At 42.8% G+C, this 20,906-nt stretch overlaps 1 protein-coding gene across 8 annotated transcripts in view; it reads left to right on the forward strand.

Annotated features, from left to right (window-relative positions):
* Nucleotides 1-4,783: 4,783 nt before the first annotated feature.
* LARP1B (La ribonucleoprotein 1B) overlaps nt 4,784-20,906 on the forward strand; it is a 32,804-nt gene continuing 16,681 nt past the window's right edge. For 5 of the 8 annotated variants that reach the window (XR_010303742.1, XR_010303741.1, XR_010303740.1 and 2 more), the window contains exons 1-7: nt 4,785-5,404; nt 13,316-13,374; nt 14,688-14,747; nt 17,174-17,342; nt 19,316-19,459; nt 20,047-20,190; nt 20,426-20,594. Coding sequence is in view for 5 of the 8 variants with exons in the window: in XM_064149976.1 (XP_064006046.1) it covers nt 5,140-5,404; nt 13,316-13,374; nt 14,688-14,747; nt 17,174-17,342; nt 19,316-19,459; nt 20,047-20,190; nt 20,426-20,594 (1,010 nt within the window). In the remaining 3 variants the exon portion in view is untranslated. Of the gene's footprint in view, nt 5,405-13,315; nt 13,375-14,687; nt 14,748-17,173; nt 17,343-19,315; nt 19,460-20,046; nt 20,191-20,425; nt 20,595-20,906 lie in introns of all 8 variants that reach the window. The other 3 variants (XM_064149979.1, XM_064149978.1, XM_064149980.1) reach the window with 1 other exon arrangement.

The raw sequence follows: 20,906 nt of genomic DNA on the forward strand, positions 1-20,906 counted from the left end.
GCTTAACAGGAATTCAGAATGCATCTCACTATCATCCTGTAAGCCTTTTTATCCCTACTAGTGCTGTAGCACAAGGAGAGTAGTTAATCCACAGCAAGAGATAAAAGCTTCACATAACAAACAGTGATGCTGCTTTCATGTTTCTCGGTGTGCAGTACCTGCTCAAGAAAGTAAGCTTGTATCATCTAATTAAAATACAATTGTGATTCCAACTTTATACTGTTTTCTTCAGTAGCTTCGTTGTGCTAGAATTTCCTGAGTGTATTTAAAATCTCTTCTACTTTTAAAAGAATCCACAATCTGTACAACTTCCTCCTGCTTGCTGATGTGTTCCAAGCAAGAGAGTATTATACCGTGGTAAACTCAGAGCATGCTGTAGGATCATCCAACAGTAATTGAAAAGATCACCTTTGCTGCTGATGGTTGCTCCTGCAAAGTGGGAAGATGGTGGCAGGGTTTTGGAGAGCTGCTGCCAGGAGAAAAGGAGGCCGTTTCATCCCCTGCTGTATGAATGGGAGTATCACACACTAGCTGGAAGGCTGCTTTGAACAGATAGCTATAAGTGTTACTGGCAGGTACATCTTTGAGTCTTAATGATGTTTGTATGCAAACAGCCACAAACAAACAAACAAGCAAGCAAAAACAACCTAGAAGAATCTTTGAAATGTGTGTGGAATTGGAGCAGTTATTCTGATGCTTGCCAGTTGTACCAAGCTGCAATCCGTTTTAATTTGGTGTTCAGTTATGCTGTCTGAAAAGTGAAGTCTGTAGTAACACCTCTGCATGCTAACTGCCAGAAGATGAGGAGGACAAATGGAGAGGTGTTGCGTTTTGTCAGTACTTGAAAGGAAGGGCTCTGGGCAGAGTAAGAGGTTAGGTCTGGTATGTTTCCCATGAGTAACCTAGGTAATTTCTTTTAGTGTTTTGTTTATACATTCTCTTCCTGATCACCACCTAGAACAGAACACCTCTAACCACAGTCAAATGGAGTTTTCTGTATTTTTTTCCCCCCAATTCTAAAAACACTTCTCTCAAAAGTGACTGCTCAACAGTTGCTTTTTAGCAAGGATAGATCACATCCATTGCTCTAGAAAGTGCAAAAAGATGCCATTATGTGAAGGAGTGAAGTCTTGCTGCTTTTTCTTACCAGAAAGTATGCACATATACACTTTAAACAATAGATTGGAAAAAAAAAACCCTTGTACCCTTGCAATGCTGTTTTTGTTTGGTAGCTGCTAACATTCTGAGGCAGTTATTTTTATTCATTTATCTTAATTATATCTTGTGCTGCACTTTTTTTTTTTTAATGTTGATCTTAATTACGGTTGGTTGGGCAGAGGAGTTTCTTTATCTTAAGTTGTCAGGTTCTCTGTTGGCTTGGCTGTAATGATAAGTTGTACAGTATTGAAAGGAGGTTCCTATACTCAGTTGGCATGTAATTCCTCATTAAAAGCTATGACATGAGTAAAATGCTATTACGTTATGCAATCCTGTAATTTTCAGGGTTTCCTGGTACGCCTGGATGCTCCTATACAAGATAAAACACAGACTTTAAAATGTAAAGTAGCCTGTAACGATTGTTATTATCTGGCTTTCGTATAGCATAGATCAGCTGCTTTTTCAGTGCAAGTATTTTAAATACTGTGCTCTTACAGGAAAAAGTGCTGTGAGTTAGAATCATAGAATCAGCCAGGTTGGAAGAGACCTCCAAGATCATCCAGTCCAACCTAGCACCCAGCTCTAGCCAGTCAACTAGACCATGGCACTAAGTGCCTCATCCAGTCTTTTCTTGAACTCTGCCCTGCTCTTTTAGAATGAAACAAGAGGGGTGATATACCTTTCGTGTACCCTTCAGGCCCAGTCTATCCAATACACTATACAGTAAGTCTTCTACTAACACAAACTTTGCAAAGCAAGTATGTACCAAAACTGCTCAATCTGGAATGTTACTGAGCACCTTTACTGTTTTTTTTTTGCTCCCATGTAGTAAACTCTTAAGCTGTTTCCTGCTTTTCTCTCGATCTGCCCAGGTTCCTGCACTACAGCACTGCAGTGTTCTTGAAGTCTGGGTGACCTGCACGTCTGCATCCTTATCTTCTAACACTGATGTAGGAAAAAGAGGAAACAGGAGGTTAATACCCCTCTTACCAGTGACTTAGGTAGGGCCTCTGTACTTTCATATCACTCTGACCTCTTCTCAGCTTCTGAGTTTGGGGAAAGAAATAAAAGATGTGAAAATTGTTTTGAATAATTAGTGCGCCTGATACTTCTGTCTTCAGGAGTGTAGATGGAAACATAACCTGATAATGGCTTTTTTTTCCCCTACAGTCAGAATTACTTGCCAAGAATGCTTTCCTCTATTTGGATTAACTTTGTCACTGCAACATGCAGCTAGCATGTCCTTGATTAGTAATTTTATTGCATCTAAAAATATCAAGTTCTTAGTTGCAAAGGCAAATGCTTCTGAGATTTTAAAGGCTTGCTTTAAGTTTAATCATAGAATCATAGAATCAACCAGGTTGGAAGAGACCTCTAAGATCATCCAGTCCAACCTAGCACCCAGCCCTATTCAGTCAACTAGACCATGGCACTAAGTGCCTCATCCAGTCTTTTCTTGAAGACCTCCAGGGACAGTGCCTCCACCACCTCCCTGGGCAGCCCATTCCAATGCCAATCACTCTTTCTGGCAAGAACTTCCTCCTAACATCCAGCCTATACTTCCCCCAGCACAACTTGAGACTGTGTCCCCTTGTTCTATTGCTGGTTGCCTGGGAGAAGAGACCAACCCCCACCTGGCTACAGCCTCCCTTCAGGTAGTTGTAAACAGCAATGAGGTCCCCCCTGAGCCTCCTCCAGGCTAAACAATGTGTGTGCCACTTTTTGTACAAAAAGTGCCTAGAAGCAACAGTATTTTTTTTCTGTTTCTGAAAAGAAAAATTCCTCCTTGACTACCAATATTTGGAGCTTAAATCTGCAGTTACAGAAACACACATTAAAGTATTGATGTGGTTTGCTTACAGCAGCATAACAATTATAGTAGATGTTTTGATTTCAAGCCTTTACCACACAAGGTCTTTAACTTCCAAATACCTTGAGGAAAGCAATAAGCCCCTGGGTGGGGTCTATGTGTGTCTTTTTAGAGGTAGACCAAGGTCTGATCTCACAGTAAATGCACTTGGTGTCCACGAGCCATCTCCTTAGGTTAGGACAGTTGAAGTGTGTGATGTTCCAAGTAATGGTCTCCTTTTTTTGAGCTGTTCCAGAATAATCCTCAAAATGTGTTTGGTGTTGGAAGAGGTGTGAGCCATGGTGTGGGTTTGGTGAGTTTGTGGGGGTTTTTTGTTCGTTGGTTTGGTGGGGTTGGTTTGGTGGGGTGTGTTTGGTTTGTTGTGTTCTATGTGGCTTTTTTTGTTTGTTTGCATGCATGGGGTTTTGTTTGGTTTGATTTTTCTGATGAAGGCATAAACCTGCAGACAATCTAATTAAAGCAGAGAATAATGCTACCTCAAAGAGGGCATATTTTGCTGCTGCAGAACACTGGAAATTTGGTTGCTTTTGACACTACTTTAAAAATTCTGACTTGCTCTGTGAAAGCCTAAAGACTTTAGAAAATCTTTATGAAAGTCAATTTGCTTAGTTCATTGATGTTTGCATTGTTTTTTGAAGACCACTTGTAAGAGAGGGATTAAAACAGGGCTGAAAGGCTGAACACAGGAAATAGGAAAGGGTGTCGTAGTGAGAATTACGAGCGTACTAGGAAACTGCAAAGAGGGAAAGAGATGATTCATTTCATGCTGCTGCTGGGGCTGCATCGTGTCAGACATGTGAGTATAACCTAATGAATCCAGCAAGTGTGGTACCAGTGACATGTCTTGTTGCAGGATCCTTGACAAAAACTAGAAAAGTAGGAGACATGGTGCGATTGTAGCAGACTGCCACAGTGCTTAAACTCAGTGTGACTCCCTTGCCCCTTGGACTCAAGCGTGTTGAACATGTTCTCCGGGTTGTGCCACTGAAATACTAGAGAAGTCTCACTTTGTCTCAATGCAACATATTCACACCCCCTGCTGTACTTTGAGAATCTTGTTGTCCAAGCATGGAAAATGTCTATAAAACCTCAAACACCCAGTAAATATTACTGGAGTTAAAGCCATCTTTATCTACGTGTGTCTAATGAAGAACAGAAGCACAGCAGCTGCTGTCTTGTGCTTTTGTGTTCTGCATTGTGCATCACGTTCAGTTCAGCGTTCTGCTCCAGCTGCCAGTTCAAGGAGAGCTGATTATGAAAAATAAGTATCACTGATTCTAACTAAGTTCTCAAAACTGATCCGTGCGCACCACTTAAAGGCAGCTGTTGGGGTGATTTTTTGATTTTGATTATTTTTGTTAGCAGCCAGGACTGCCGAGTTGCTCCGCTGGTGGGGTGTGCAGGAGCGCTCGGCTCTGGTCGCTCTCGGTGACCGCTGCGTGGCAGCTAAGTGGACTTCTTCAGTTAACGCGAGTTCGGAAGGGGGTACTTTAGTGAGGAGGGTGCTGGAACGACTGAGATGGAGTTTGGTGAAGGGTGCTCCGCTGCCCCGAGGTGCGCTCGGTTCGTTACTCGAGCAGGTGCTGAATAACGGCGGCGAGTAGGAGCCCGGGGTCGTCCGGAGCCGCCGTCCCGCCGCTTCCGCGGAGAGGCTGGCGTTGCTCGGGGAGAGCCGGCGCCGCCGCGCTCGGTCCCAGCCGCCGTGAGGTCATAACGTACAGGAGTGCCCCCAAGCCCCGCCCCTCGCTGCTGCGGCGGCTGCCGCCCGCGCACCCCCTCCAGGCGGGCAGGGCCGAGCCGAGGCCGGGAGCGATTCCCGGCCTTCCAGAGGCAGGGGCGGGCCGGGCCGCGCCGCGCCGCTCTGCTCTGCGCTGTCTTCTTTTTTTCCTCACGGCAGCTTGCGGAAAAGGCTGGGCTGAATGAGCAACTGAAGGGAACGAAAGACCGAGCGGCGTTGTGGCCCCAGCGGTGGGAGCTGACAGGGGATCTCCCGAAGCCCCGGCCGGTGGGGCGGGGCGGTGGCGAGGGGAGGAGGCGGACTCCCCCCCGCCCCCCGCCTTGGCTTCCCTGAGGCCGCCCCGGCTTGCGGCCCTCGCGGCGGGCGGCAGGGCATGTCCGCGGCGCAGGTGTCGGCGGCGCCCGCCGAGCGGCGGGGCTGGGGCGCTGAGGGCGGTGGACCGGCGGTGAGCCGCCCCCGGGAATCGGAGGAGAGCCGGCAACCGGAGCTCGATGAGGAGGCCGCGGAGGAGGGTAGCCGGCGACGGCCGGTGGTGGAAGCTCCGCCGCCCAAGGAGAATCCGTGGACGCGGCGCAGAGCGGCGCGGGACAGCCCCTCTCCGCCCGCGGCGGATGGGCAGCTCGGCTCGGCGGACCCAGGTGCGGAGGGCCAGGCTGGGCCCGGCGGGGGAGCTGAGGGTGCGGCGGGCCGGGATCTGGCTGGCGTGCGGCGGCCGCTGGCTGTTTTTGGTTTTGATTTGTCGGTCTGTGGGTTTTTCAGAAGCGAAAGCCGCGTGTTTCTTCTCGCTGTCCCCGGCAGGCTGTGCGCTGCCAGAGCAGGGCCCCGGTGCGAGTCGGCTGGCCATGCGGCTCCGCGGGAGCCGAGCCGGGAGCTTTGCCGTTTGACATACATGGGCACACGAGGGAAGCAAGTGGGCAGGGGGGTCCGGTCGCCGCCTTGGTTCGGCCTGGGGCGAAGGGAACACACGAGTCGGGAGCTGGGGACACGTTGACGGTGGGGAAGGCGCAGTGCTGGCGGCAGGCTCCTGAGGGTTGCAAATGGTCACTCACGGCATGGGGGTGACCTCCGGCCAGCCCTGCGTAGCGCGGGGCTCTAGTAGTGGCAAAAGGAGCTGGTGAGCTGCTTGGCTTTTCTTTGGAAATATTGCTAAATCCCGCTTGCTTTACCGCAGGTCTTTTTTGCCTAATTACATAGTAAGGTCCTCGATACGATCCGTTACTTGGTTTTGGCTTTCCAGACGATTTGGATTGTGGAGGTTTTAAATGTTGACAGAAGTAGGCAGTTCGCTTGCTCTCAGAATTTAAACTGTTTATGTGGAAAGAGATGGAGCTAGAGTAGCCATGGTATAATTTTCTGGCCTTTAATCACTACGTATAAGATAAAACTACTGTATAGGCTCCATACTGACTAAACAGGCAGATGGCTTCACAAAGTTGGTCATCAAAGACCTGACTTGAAACGTCCAGGCTTTATGCTTAGGCTAGCAGAGAGTTCCTAGAAGTTAGCAGCTTCTTGAGTATTGTTCTTGGCTGGAGGTAAGCTGCTGACCTCAAAATACGTATTTCAACCTTTGTTTCCTGGCAATTTCAATCTCAGCATTTGCTCCTGAAGGCACCTGACAAACCTTTTTGTGATCTCATGGTCACTTTTATCCTTGAATTAAATAAGTACTTCCCTCACAAAGAGAAATACATAATTTATAGTTTCATGTGTACAGGTCACACAAGCAGAGGAATTTTCCAGACCACAGAATCTCATACTAACCTGAAGATCAAACTTTTTGGCAACGAATTCTTTCATCTTTATCATCAGGACTCTTTACTTTGTGTGTACTGACATGTTCATAAATACCTATTCACGCTTGGTTTCTACAGTCTGGTGTGCTGGACAGCAGTTTGTGGTCATTTGTCAGTCATTTGCCTTGCTGTGGCAATAATACTGGTACACGAGAAGCTCTGGGAATGCTGCTTTTTGTTGCATTGGCATCTCATGCTTCACCTTCTGTAAAGTTTACTTTTCCACTGAAAGATAAAATGGTTTTTGAAGGCAGGTGGAGGAAGGCAGCAGTACACTCTTACACTGTGTGCATTACATGCTGAGTTACATGGTGAAGAGAGCTTCTGTGTTCTTCTGCCTAAAAGTAGTGTTTGCTGTTTATCTAATTAATACTAAATTGAGGGGCAGTGCTGGAACGTCTTTTTTAGTGACAGTAAACCAAACCTGTGGGTCACAAATGCTGGTAATGGCATCAGTGAAGAGCATGTACCGTGTTTTAGTTTGGCCACCACTAAAAGCACCATGAAGGAGCTGCTGCTCTGTGCCTTGTGAGACAAAGCAGCACATCTTTCCTGGCTGTCTGAAGGAAGGAATTGCCATGTGCCTCCATCTGCAATGAGGGATGTATTTTGAAGTAACTAATTGCATGTTGGCAAAGCAAAATCAGTCACGCTAGGCCATTATGAATGTAGTAGTATGGAAATTAGTCATGTGAAATAATAAGTGGATGAGCAGAAATACTGCTGGGATGGAATGTAAAACTATCCGTAAAGAGGATAATAAAACGTAAAAGAATCTGACATCAAAGTGGTGGCTGAATCCTGTTTGACTTGTTGATCCTGGCTTAATTTGTTGTAAGTTTCCTGAGACGTGCATATGTGGCATGTTGGGTGATAGTTATCCCCTGGAGAAGTGGCCTCATCCTCCCATCTTTTGACTTTCAGTTTAATATGGCATTAGTTTGTAATCAAGGCAAACCTGACGGTACCAAAAGAAACTGTTTATGTCACCATATACTGGAAAGGAAAAAATAAATGGAAAAACGGAAAAATCTGGTCAAAGCATTGTTACTATGGCCTGCTGTGTTTTTGTCTGGGATAGGTTAGCAAGTTTTAGTCATGCTGTAGTAAACTAAACACTTAATGTAAACATTTGAGTTTTTTTGTGGTATGTTTGTTACCACAGGTCAGTGTCTCTCGACGAAGCCTTTTATTAAATGTCTCTTTTAAACAGAATAGTTTGGGAATTATTCAGCTACTTTTGCATCCTAATCTACATTAACTTGTGGAGAAAGCCTGGTAGCAGTTTAAAACTGCTAGTAAAATTAATAGACTTCTGTCTAATCTTGGTGGTCATGAAGACAGGGAGTTAGCTTTAGCATGGGCTGACAGCTGATGAAAGGTTCTCCTGTGGTGTGTCTTCCGCCCCGTGCCTTCTGTGCAGTGCCCAGCCGATGCACTGCGTTAAGTCTTCAAGTGGAAGATCTGTCAGTAAGAGAGGAACGATTGCAGGGAAGATGTCCTACATAATCTTGTGGATAAATTTTTTTACAAGATAACAGGATGAACTTTAAGTTGAGCCAGCAAGAGGTGTTCTTATGGAAGCTGCAGAACATCCCAGTATTAGTCTTGTGTTCTTTGTTTTTTCCTCAGCTGCTTCTCAGAGCTGGGGTCTCGGGTAGGCTAGTTACCTAGTTACTAGCTCTGAGAAGAGGCTAGATACTGTTCCTTCATATACATAATTTCCCCAGGATTAAGTTGGTGAAATAATTTTCTTGCAGAAGTTCTCCCACTTCTTCCCTTGGTGGGTCCAAAAGCACTGCCCTTTTTGTAACCTTGCAAAAGGGAATCCAAATGTCAAGGTCTGTAGTCTTGCTGTGATTTGTATAGCTGTTGTGGGTCTCTTAATGATTCTTCAGATAATTATGAAAAAATTGTCCATGAAATTTATGGAAGTATTCAGTGAAGCAAAACGCCATGCTGCCAGAGTGGTTGAAGTGGGTTTGCTTCCTAGTGTGCTTGAATGATGTAGTTAATTAAAATAACTGCGCACTTCAGGCTTTTAGTTTGTGCTCAGTTTGCCTCTTTTCATTGCCTTTATTTCTGAGCATCAGAGAGCACCTTTATCTGATTAATATTTTGGTAGCAGAACCAGTTCATTGTTGTGCTTTTGTATAAATGGGTTTGCTTTAGTCTGTTGGCAGAAGAGGTTGTAAAAGCACAGTTTAGTTAAGGTATATTGTGTGAGTGGGAATAGCCACCTTTTTAGTAGTAAATTTGTAGATGGTCTCATGCTCCAATATTTTGAGTGTGTGTAAGGCAGATGATATTGTTCTTATTAATTCACTGAATGTTTTAATAGCAACCTTCTAAAATTATTTAAAGAATTATCAGAAGGTACAACATAGACAATTACCCCAGCACCAAAGGGATTAAAACCATTATCTGTACAAGCTTGTTGTCTGTATTTCAGCTGGATATAACAGCATATGTGATTTTTGTGTAGTAAGCTTGGGGTTTCTTTATGTTTCTGAACTGAGGACCTGTTAGGAGAGAGAAATCCATCTTCCAGCCTTGACTCTAAGACACAGCCTTGGCATGCTGTGCACCCTTGAGACCACAAAAGCTTTGGTAGAAAGTAAACTCGGAGGTTATAGCTTTCTGTGAAGAAGCAAAGGGAAAAAATGTGGCGAGGAAAATAAACAGTGTAGTGATAATCATACATTGGGGATATTTTCCCCCCATTGTTTGTTGTGCTGACAAATTGCCTGGTTCTGAGTGTAAATAGAAAGATGTGTCATAATTTGTTGCCTTAGTTGTTCAAATCCGTGAAGAGGGTCAGTATGATGTAGTTCCGCTATAAAATGCTAGAGCTATTGTAGGAAAGGATGCTAACATAATTACTGCTGTTTGGAGTTTTTAGTTTCCCAGAATCTTGGATCAAAATTCCTTGCTCTAGATATAAATTCCAAAGGCTTGTTTTGGCACATTTGTCAGCTAAGACAATAGATGTAAGTGTAGCTTACCTTGTTTAAAAAAGAATCATATTGTAACGTTGCTAACTGAGCACTGAAAGGAAAATGTTGTACAAGGTCATCAGACGTGTTCCACTGAAGTTTGAAGAGCTGTTCTGCTGGGTGGTTTCACCTGCCTCCTGAAGCACTTCTGCTATTTATGCAATGTTCCTTCACTAAAGGAAATACATGTGGAGCCCAAGGGAAAATGAAAAGTGAATAATGCCTAGAAATCCTTACAGCAAAAAGGCATGTTTGTACTAAAATTAGACCATATTCCACCTTTATATTAATAGGCTTTGCCTTCAGGAGAAATTGTCAATATCATACATTGTCTTCTATCAGAAAAAAATTACCTGCAGTTGAGTTAGAAAATTTCAAACCATCCGTTCTGAAGTACTTCTACTGGAAACATAAATTCCCTTGTAACTGTTGGTACTTCAGCAATACATCTTTATGGACAGACTTTGTGCTTTTGTCTCTGCACAGCATCCAACCTGCTCTTCTTTTTCTGCAGCCGTTGTCCCTGAGGGTTACTACTGTTCTGGTGGTTCCAAAATTCATGTTTTGGAGCTGCCATTCTGTGTTTCTTGACATGCTGCAGTTGACAGGGTTCTTGTCTTTCTGCAGAAAATATCTCATCTTAGGATGAGTATCTGCCCCTCTGGAGTTATTCAAAACCCACCTGGATGCATTCCTGTGTGATCTGGTGTAGGTGATTCTGCTCTGGCAGGGGGGGTGAACTGGATGATCTTTTGAGGTCCTTTCCAGCCCCAGACATTCTGTGAAGTGGTGTATTAAGAGGCTTTGAAGGCTGGTTTCTCTTTTCATATGATGGAACCCTCATGGGATGGAGTTCAGTGACTGAAAGATGATCATGGGCAATAAAACTTCTTCATCCCTTATTTTTTTTTTCACCAACCCACCAAAACCTGAGCTGAAACCCAACAATTCAAGCAATCAAAGATAACTGAATTCTTTTATCCACACAGCATGCTGTTACTGAACAGGTTGCTTTGTAGCATTTCATAGAATCAACCAGTTGGAAGAGACCTCCAAGATCATCCAGTCCAACCTATCCCTCAGCCCTATCCAGTCAACTAGACCATGGGACTAAGTGCCTCATCCGGTGAACCTTTTTAATAATGTTAGGTTGGACTTAACCATAAGTGAATTTAGTTTATTGGCAAGAGCACATTGGGTTCTAGTTGAACAATGTACTAAAGAGGCTGTTTCTGAGTATTCAGCACTTCTGTGATTTGTTAAGACCAAACACTGGAGTAATGTTGAGCATAAAGCTTTTGACTAAAGGAGTAAGTTTTGCCTGAACTGTGGCCTAGGGCCTGTTCACAACAGTGTAACAGTTGTGACCTGAGCAGAACCTTTGAAGTCATGCAATGTTTTTCATTCTTTTACGCTCCCACTCTCTCTTTTTTTTTTACTTTATTTTTTTTTCTTGCTGCCTAATCTTCCATTTCATACTTCATCTAAAATCCAACTCCCAAACAACCCCCAGAAAGCCCATCTTTAACTGAAAGACCAGTTAAAGTTGGGGTTGAGCATGGCTCTTATGGGAGGACAAGAATCTCTGGAGTTGTTTTTGGGTAGGCAGGTACAGAGTGTGGCAAGATCGCAGGCTTTTGAGTTCTGAAAGAGTGCCGTCAACGAGGTGGTGTATTGCCTAATATTAATTTGCTTTTCATTTAGTGTGCAAATGCATCTTCCAAGTCTTGGATTACTACATACAGATAAGAGAGATTCCTTAAAACGAGTCGAGTCTCATTCTACTTGATTCAGATAATCTCATTCCAGGCGGCAGGAGAGGCTATCCCATGAATAAGATAGTGCAGCATCATGGAGACTTTTCTTTGTGAATCCCTTGCTACGCCCTGGTGACACACACAGTAGAAGTTCTGGCAGGGCAGTCAGCAGCAATTGAAGTAAAAGTGCTGTGAGATGGAAAAAAGGCTTGAGTAAGGTAATTGAACAGCCAAAGAGAGATGCATGTTTACAGACTACTAGAGGACAGGTGCCGTGGTCAGTCGGTTTAACTTTGCAGGTAATTGGCAGTTTTGTTGAAGAAAACTACAAATATGTTTGCTGCTCCACCTCTACAGCTGTTTGTCTTGTTTTGTAAAGGGCAATTAGTTTACTATTTGGATGACAAGTGAAAATTAGGATTACAGAGTCACTGCGTGTTTCTGAAAGCTTTCAGCCTAGTTAATGTAGGCTGAGTAACAAGAAAGACAGTTTGGAGGTGTGTCCTTTGCCTTTGTTTTAAAATGCAGCTCTGTAGAAGAGTGGAAAAAAAACCAAACCTGCTGGTGAATAGTGTGGCAAAGGTCACAGGCTGATCCAAATTCACTGTAATCACATGTCTTGTGTGATGTGCAGTGTTAATATTATTTACAGTGGAATATGGACAGTCTACGTTAGTTATGCTTCTAACGTTCATACTGTATTCCAGGAAGCAGACAGAGGGCTTTCAGAGTCACTGGGGCATGAGGGTGGGGTTCCCGGTGTGAAGCTATGATAAGGAAGATTAGTCACTGGATGTGAAGGAGATAAGGGTTGAGGAGGTGATGTTATCCCTGTATGAAATAATAATGCACTAGTGATTTCAGTCATGTTCAGTGTTTCAAGCTTGTCTTGCAATGAAATATCAAATAAGAAGTTTGAAGGAAAGGTGGTGACCACTTCTCTATGGGAAAATGTGCACTGAAAGAACCAGGACTCAACAGGAGAATTTACAAGTGCCTTTCCTCTGCATTGATTCTAATCTCTAAGAAAAGTGGCCCAATAGAGGCATTTGAGGTTTTCCCCCTGAATTTTCATTGCAGGAAGTAGAGCACAATGGAGATGGGCAGGGAAGAAAAATGCAGAGTAAGAAAATTGGCTCCATCTACAGAAGGGTAAATGCACATGCATTAAGAGAGGGAAGAATTTTAAATAGCATTTTGTTTTGTCAGTGTATGTTTTTGATCCTAGATCGTTAGGCTCAGTAACATTGCTGTATATGAGGGAGTTTCTTCCAAGCATTCTATTAATTACTGGCACTGGTGGAAGAGTAATTTATGTGGGATATCAGATGAGGTCATTATCAGAAACTCTGGGTCTGGATTCAGGGTGGTTCTGAAAATGTTACGAGTGTCTGCTTCATTGCACCTGCTCATATATGTCATAAACACATCCACTGTGGAGTTTGGGCATTAGAATTTACTAGTATTAATGCAGTTTTTGTAATCGTTTTTCTCATTTCATCTTCCCTGTAATATTTTTCTTCTTATTCATTGCTTCAACTTGATTGTGAGCAATATGGCTAGATTTTATTTGGCATTTAAGTAATTGCTTAGAAAAGGAAATTACTGGGAATTTGTGAATATGTAGTTGCTTCTCATTTTTTCATGCCTGTATGATGATAAATTTCATTAATTCTGTCCTCTAAAAACAGTTTCCAATAGGATGACTTTGTAAAGGGCTCTTTTTCCCTTTCTAATTCTTACATGAAAATACCAGAATGTTGAGGTAGTCTTAACCTTATAGCTGAGCAAATGCTAAAATACTGTGTTATACAATTATGCTGTACACCTGGTTTTCAAGGTTATTTACACTCTTTATTTATATGAGTTGTTCAGTGTCATGTACTGTTGGCTACTTCGTTGAAATGTTCATTGATGTTTTTTCGTGCCAAGGCACTTTTCTTTAGTCATTTTATTTGAAGTCTGATTCTTCACCTGAACATATTTTTATTCCTTTTCAGAACTACCAAATTCCACTAAAGTTATAAAAGCAAAATCCAGGACAAGGAAAAGCAGCAAGGTTTGTATTTGCTAGAAGGACATTTAGCTACGAGTTACTGGACTGGTTGTCGTGTGTTCTAGTTCATTTAACCTGTTAATCTAAACTGGCTTTTAACTCACTTGATATTATGGTAGGAAAATTAAATAATTTCCAAGTATTTCTGGTTGTAAGTATTATATGTAGCAAAGAACTGATATTGCTAACAGAAAGAGATGACAAGGTATTTTGAGGTTAGAACCACAAGTGTTATATTCTGCTTTAATAATGGCTAATTTTAGAGATAAGTAGAAAGAGAAATGTGAAATTAGAAGGGAGGCTAAAGTGGTGTATTTGTGAGGGACTGGGAAATGTAGTTTTGATGAAAAAAATCAATAGGTTAACATAAAAATGTGAAGGGCCTGCAGAGAAACAACATCACTTGAACACAAATGATGATAGATTGATTTTTTGAAAGCTTTTTTTCATGTTAAGTGATGTGTGTGCTTTATGTGCATTATGACAACAGGAGTCACAGAAATTTTCAATAACAGGATTCAAAAATTTTGTGCAGCACCTCTTCTTGAACAATACCTGTGCTCAAAAGTCTACCAAAACCTAAGACTTCTTTTGAACAGTAGAACATCTCCCTTATGAGGAAAGGCTGAGGAAGCTGGGGCTTTTTAGCTGGGAGGAGACTGAGGCAACTTCATGTTTATGAAGATGTTGAGGGTGAGTGTCAGGAGGACAAAGCCACACTCTGCTTGGTGACATCCAGTGATAGGACAAGAGGTGCAAGCTGGAGCATAGAAGGTTCCAGGTGAACATAAGGTAAAGATTTTCTGTGTGATGTAACAGAGCCCTGGAACAGGCTGCCCAGAGAGGTCGTGGAGTCTCCTTCTCTGGAGACATTCAAAACCTATCTGGATGTGTTCTTGTGTGATCTCCTTTGGTGGGGGGGTTGAACTTGGATGATCTTTTGAGGCCCCTTCCAACTCTTGTTTTCAGTGATTTTATTGATGCCTTTAGGTCACATAGGAAGCTGTGTAAGACAGTATTTAATCTGACAATGTTCCATGTGTGCTCAAAAGTTGTAAGCCCTCTTAGTTTGTTTTATAACAATGTAAAGAACCTACTTGCTTGCTGTCTTTTATTTTGTCTGTGCCCACTTAAAATATTCTTCATGAAAGCATTGTTTAGAAGGTCATGTTAATTACAAACTAAGATGTATTGAACCTTGATTTGGATGTGGCTGCAATGAGTAGTTGTTTCTGCAGCTGATCATAGTCTGTTTTCAGAAGTTGTATTTCTCTTCTAAATCTAGGATGTACTATAAACTGTTTGCATCTTTGCAGGCTGATGATTTTGGCGATATCACAAACTGGCCAACACCAAGTGAAATAGCAAACAATGAAGTAAGTATCCTTTGTCATCTCCAGTGGCTTTGTTTTGTTTGGGCTGTTTTTTTTTTCCAAACCATATTAACTTCTTTGCTTCATACCTTTCCCCCTGGAATGTGACTTGGGTCTTGTAGGGCTTCAATGGAAATTTTGTCAATAACTCAATGTACTGCTCTGTGCTTAGCTCTCTGCACTGGTACTGGAGTTCCGAATCCTTCACCAGCCCCCAGACATACACTTGTTTATGGTTAGTGGTGTGCCATGGACATGTGGGTGAAAACATGCCTTATTTACTCTATTTTGAAGCTTGTATTTCTGTTTTCTACTTGCTGGGAAGTTTTGTCTGCAGATAAGAAGGCCTTTGGGGTTGTGAACATGCTGTCCACATGTATGGCTCAGAATGCTTCGTGCAGGTTGTCTTAAGACAGTTATCCTTTTTGTTTTCCCTTGGTGTATTTTCCTTTTGCTGGATCTTTAGTTAACAGTCTGCTCTGTCAAACTATCTTCAGTTGATCTCAAGTGACAACTGCGTAACAATGGTGGGAGTCTAGAATAGGTTGCCCATGAAGGTGTTTAAGCGTGGGTTGGATGAGGCCTTGAGCAGCTGAGTCTAGTTGAGAGACATCTCTGCCCATGGTGGGGAGGTGGCAGTAGATGATCTGTAAGGTCCCTTCCAGCCTAAGCTGTTCTGTGATCAAATGTGTCTTGGACCTGTTTTTCGCTATTTAAACCAAGGAAAGAGCAGAAGTTATTGTAAGCTATGAGGTGCCATGTCACTTTTTGCTTTAGTTCTGCAGCATCCTGGTGATACTTCTACTGCTTTCTTGGGGGGGGAAACCACATTTGGCTTAAACAATATGCGTGGTATAACTGGAAGTGTCTAAATGAATCCTGGAAGAGAGTATGAAGGCATCTTGGCATCAACTAATCAATTTGTAGCACTCCCTTTCCTCCCCCAGCCTGTTGTCATTAATTTGTTTATGTCTACAAAAAGCCCTCACATGTTCAGGTCTCTGAGCTTTTTACATTGCAGGTCAAGATTACAGAGGTCTGTAGACTTGACACAACACTGTGTTTCGAGGTGGCAAATTCTGCCTACCAGTAGCTTGTCCTACAGGATCTTTGAGGTTGCTGGAAGAATCTTTAAAACCTGAATCGATGATAAGCCAATAAAGTAATTCTTGTTCAGTAGTTCAGATACCAGTTAGAATACTTTGGTATGTGCATGCATCCTGTCATGGGTTAGGATATGTAAAAGATCCTTGATTTTGCTTTCCAAAAAAAATATTCATGAGGTTCTCCGTTGTTCTTACCTCTGTCAGTTGCTGAGATGTTGTGAATGAAAGAGACTACTGCTTCAGGTGAAGGGCATATGTCTTGCATGCTAATGCTGCTAATTGATCTGCTGGCATCAGAGTGGCATATCTCTCTCAGCCTTTCCTCACAGGAGAGGTGTTCAGGCCCTCTGAGCATTTTTGTGGCCCTTGTCTGGACCCTCTCCAACAGATCCATAAGTCTGGAGTGCTGAGGACTCCAGAGCTGGACACAGCACTGCAGGTGGAGACTCACTGGATCAGAGCAGAGGGGCAGAATCACCTCCTTTGACCTACTGCCCAGGCTGACTTTGCAGCCCAGGATAGGGTTTGCCTTCTGGGCTGTAAGTAGACATTGCCAGCTCATGTCCAACTTTTCATTCACCAGTACCCCCAAGTCCTCCTTCTCAGGGCTGCTCTCAAAATCCCCTTATGCCTCAGCCTGTGGCCATACCAGGGGAGAATGAAACATCATTGGTGCTAAAGTGCTGATCGTTTTGCCTTCTTTGAAGCCACAAAGTGGTGATCTGTGGGATGCTTGCACTATTCATAGGCACACAGTTCCCAGTAAATACCATATTCTAATGTGGGAAAAAATAAGTCTGTAATCATACACCTCCACATCCTCTGATCTTTGATTCATGTTCTGATTTAGTGGACTAGAATTAAGACTTATGGCTTTCATACAGTTTGTGTGAACATTTGGCATGCTGCTGAGGTTGTGCAGCATCAAGGGAAATTCTGGTTTACCATCCAGCATTCTGTAATCACAGCCTATTAAAGCTAATCAGTCTGAACAGTAGGTACTGGTGAGCAACATTATTTCTTCTGTGCTGTAAAACTCCATTCTGAGGTACTGAAACATGATTCCTGTGCACTTTGCAATTCTCTGTCTTCAGTGGAAGAAAATGGATGACTTTATTAGTGTAAAAATTCTTATTACGATCTTGCCAAATTAGCAGAAAATATAACTATTTAATATGAGATTTAACAGCACAATTCTTAACTTGTCCTACTGAAGAAGCTGAGAACAGGTAATAAAAAAGGAATTACAGTAGCTAAAGGGAATGTGTACCTTGTGCTGTCAGCAGCTGTACTGTCAAAAATAATTACCAGTGTCTCTTGCAGTGTAAGACTACGAGTCACAGCAAGAAGCCAACAAATAGAAGAGAAAAAGAAGAGAAATCTGATCAAAAAAGCAATAATGGAATCAAGGACAACTCAGAGGCAAAGCCAGATGGTCCAGGAGATAACACTAGCGAAGATGAAGCTCAAACTAATAACCAAAGGAAAAAAGGTCAGTCTGTGCACCATGTATCATGTAAGAAGTCATCACTGGTACAGTTGTATTAATTCCAGCTGAATGACTTGATAAAATGTTTTGTGTTTTGCATTTTCTAGGTGCTAACAGGATATATTTCTTCCTGCTAGGAAGCTTAAAACAGGCTTCCTTGCTCAGGCCTCGGAGTTTTCTGTTTAGTCAAGCAGGAATTCTGGGGAAAAAGTAGCTCATGTCCTACTGATGGTCTGTGGGGTTCTGACAGTTTCTGGAAAATTGTAGCATGGCTGTATGAACAGTTACTGTCTCTCATATCTTAGTGTCTCTAAATATTTAACTGTCTGTTCATATAACTTCATATATATGCACTTGTTTCTTTATATACTAACACTTCAAATTTCATGGTTTATTGTTCACTTACACTTTGAAGCGATCACTTCAATTAAACCAGATCATTAATTTCCTTTTATCTAATTCATTACATTAAAATCAAGAAGCAAAACTGTATCCCATTTGGGCAGTAGACTGGGGTGACCTGGAGGAGCAACTGAGAGAGTATTAAAATATTGCTGCTATCATCTTTTTTCTTTTCTTCTTGCTTTCCTGATGATATTTCTATAGATTCTAAAGACCCATGTGGTTTAGATTTATTAATATTTCTCTGTGTGTGTTTTAAAAGAAATCCTTTATTACTTCTAGTTTTTAAGTGGATATCGAAAGCGAAGCATTCTGTAGGTATCACCCGAAGTATTTTTCTCCCCACAGTATTTGCTTGTTTCTTGGCTACTGAAGTATCAAGCCCACAATAGCAATGAAGTATAGAACAGCAAACGTTTCCATTAAATAAATAGTTACTGGATACTTCAGGGCAGCCTTCAAGAAAATACAGCTTTGCTAATATTTTTTGATGCACGTGAATTAACTTCATATTTAAGCTTAGGTGAGGCTAATCTTTCAGTTGGAGAAATTCTTGTTTAGTGCATTTATTGCTTAGTCAGTCATCATATTGATCTGTTGGAGGGTAGGAGAGCTCTGCAGAGGGACCTTTACAGGCAGGATGGGTGGGCAGAGGCCAATGGGATGAGACTTAGCCCCAAGTGCAGGGTTCCACACTTTGGCCACAACAACCCCAAGCAGCACTACAGGCTAGGGACACAGTGGCTGGAGAGCAGCCAGGAAGAAAGGGATCTGGGGATACTGGTAGATAGTAGCTGAGTGTGGCCAGGAGAGCCAATGGCATTCTGGCTTGTGTCGGGAGCAGTGTGGCCAGAAGGACAAGGGAGATTATTCTGCTTCTGTACTCAGCATTGGTCAGGCCACACCTTGAGTACTGTGTCCAGTTCTGGGCTCCTTAATTCAGGATAGATGTTGAGATACTGGAATGTGCCCAGAGAAGGGCGACAAAGCTGGTGAGGGGCCTGGAACACAAACCCTATGAGGAGAGGCTGAGGGAGCTGGGGTTGTTTAGCCTGGAGAAGAGGAGGCCCAGGGGGGACCTCATTGCTCTCTACAACTACCTGAAGGGAGGCTGTAGCCAGGTGGGGGTTGGTCTCTTCTCCCAGGCAACCAGCAACAGAACTAAGGGACACCATCTCAAATTGTGGCAGAGGAGGTCTAAGCTGGATGTTAGGAGGAAGTTCTTGACAGAGAGCGTGATTGCCATTGGAATGGGCTGCCCAGGGAGGTGGTGGAGTTGCTGTCCCTAGAGGTGTTCAAGAAAAGACTGCATGAGGCACTTAGTGCCATGGTCTAGTTGACTGGACAGGGCTGGGTGCTAGGTTGGACTGGATGATCTTGGAGGTCTCTTCCAACCTGATTGATTCTATGATTCTGTGATTCGATATCTTAAAGTTTCAATGTTGTGCCTTTCCCAGTTTCTAAACTTTGAAACCAACTGCTACTAATTATACAAGAAGAATTCTGTAGAGTCTTTTCAGGAGCTCAAACCTGAACTAGTTCTGTACATAAGAGTAACGCATGAACTTTTTAAGGTAACAAACAGAAATGGGTACCACTTCACTTGGATGATGTAAGGACAGACAGTCAAGAAAGACCAGGCTCTCGAACTAGCTCAAGGTTTCTTCTGGAATCAAACAAGTTAATACCTCACAACAGCAGACGGAGTGAGACAAGAAGTAAGTAGTTTTCCATTTCTGGGTTTTTCTTTGTGGCAATTCAAGTGTAATACCATGTGAGTGGGTATGAGATTGGCTGTTGATGTTGAAATGGAAATCCCACCTCTGGAAGGACTGACAAGAGCTAGCCACTCATTCTTACTCTGTCTAGGTCTTCAAGCTGTCTACAGGAGTAGACTGTCTTATGTTCGGAAGAAGAATGCTGTGGTCTTTTCTTCCTATCCCAAGCTGATTGTAGGTTTTGTGATCCCTGAGCTGGCACCAGTGTCCTGTTCACTTTTCTTCAACAAATTCTACCCAACATGCCCTAGGTCCTGACTGGGCAAACTTCAGCCTTTCACCCTTGTAGTTTTCAGTTCTGTTCTGCTTCAGGCAGTGGAATTGCCTGGGCACAAGATGAGAACTCTGCTACGGGGACGTTTTGGCACAAACAGCGTATTCTGCAGTGCCATTTCCCTTGGCCTTTGAGAGCATCCAGAAAATGGAGAGACTTCAGTGCAATATTTTGTAGTTAACACCTAGGAACAAATCAGAGACTGCTTAATTATTCAGTGTTGTTTCATTCTGGTTGCTTTTTTCTCTTAAAGATTGGCGTCGTGATAGAGAAAAGAGAGATGATCAAGATGAAGTGTGCAGTGTGAGGAGTGAGGGTGGCAGTGTCCGAGGATTCTCCAGAGGCAGAGGAAGAGGGAGAGGCAGAGGAAGAGGACGAGGCAGAGGAAACCCTCGAAGTACGCCAAGTAGTCGATGCTTAGCAAAAAATGGAAAACTATATTTATAATGTTATTGCTTTCCTGGGAAGTGGGAGTTGTCTGATGTGTTTTGTAACTTAAGAAGGCTCAAGCTACTTCGTTATATTAAAATAACGTGCTGAAAGCCAGGAGCGGATGAGCAGTGTGTAAAATAATTGTGGTGCACTAAGTATTTGTCATCACATTTCTTTTATGTTCTCCTTTTATTGTGAAGTGAACTTTGAATATTCAGTTGGATACCAAGAACTGTATGGTGAAGGAACTGACCAAATGTTCCAACCTGAGCTTAATGCTAGCTTGATGTACTACTATGGTGATGGAACAGGAGTGCAGATGTATTCCGTGGATGAAGCACTGCTCAAAGAATACATCAAACATCAAATGTAAGTAGATTGTCTAATGTACAAATATTTTTAGAGGTCTAGTTAAAATCATTACAAACAGTGTTTGATCCTTAATGTCCATATAAAGATGGAGATTAGGGCATTTCAATTTAACCTTTTGATTTGATTCTTATCAATGTCAGTTTGAGTTTTTTCTCACTCACTAGTCAATACTCGAGTGATGAGGAGGAATTTTAAGGAAGCTTTTCTATATCTTGTGCTGTAGTCTGGCTCTAATTCATATACCTGCTTTATGGAACACAGCCCTCTTTTTATGTTGTCATGCAATTGAGATATGGATGTCTCTGAGCT

This window comes from Pogoniulus pusillus, chromosome 10 (genome assembly GCF_015220805.1).
Source record: "Pogoniulus pusillus isolate bPogPus1 chromosome 10, bPogPus1.pri, whole genome shotgun sequence".
NCBI lineage: Eukaryota > Metazoa > Chordata > Aves > Piciformes > Lybiidae > Pogoniulus > Pogoniulus pusillus.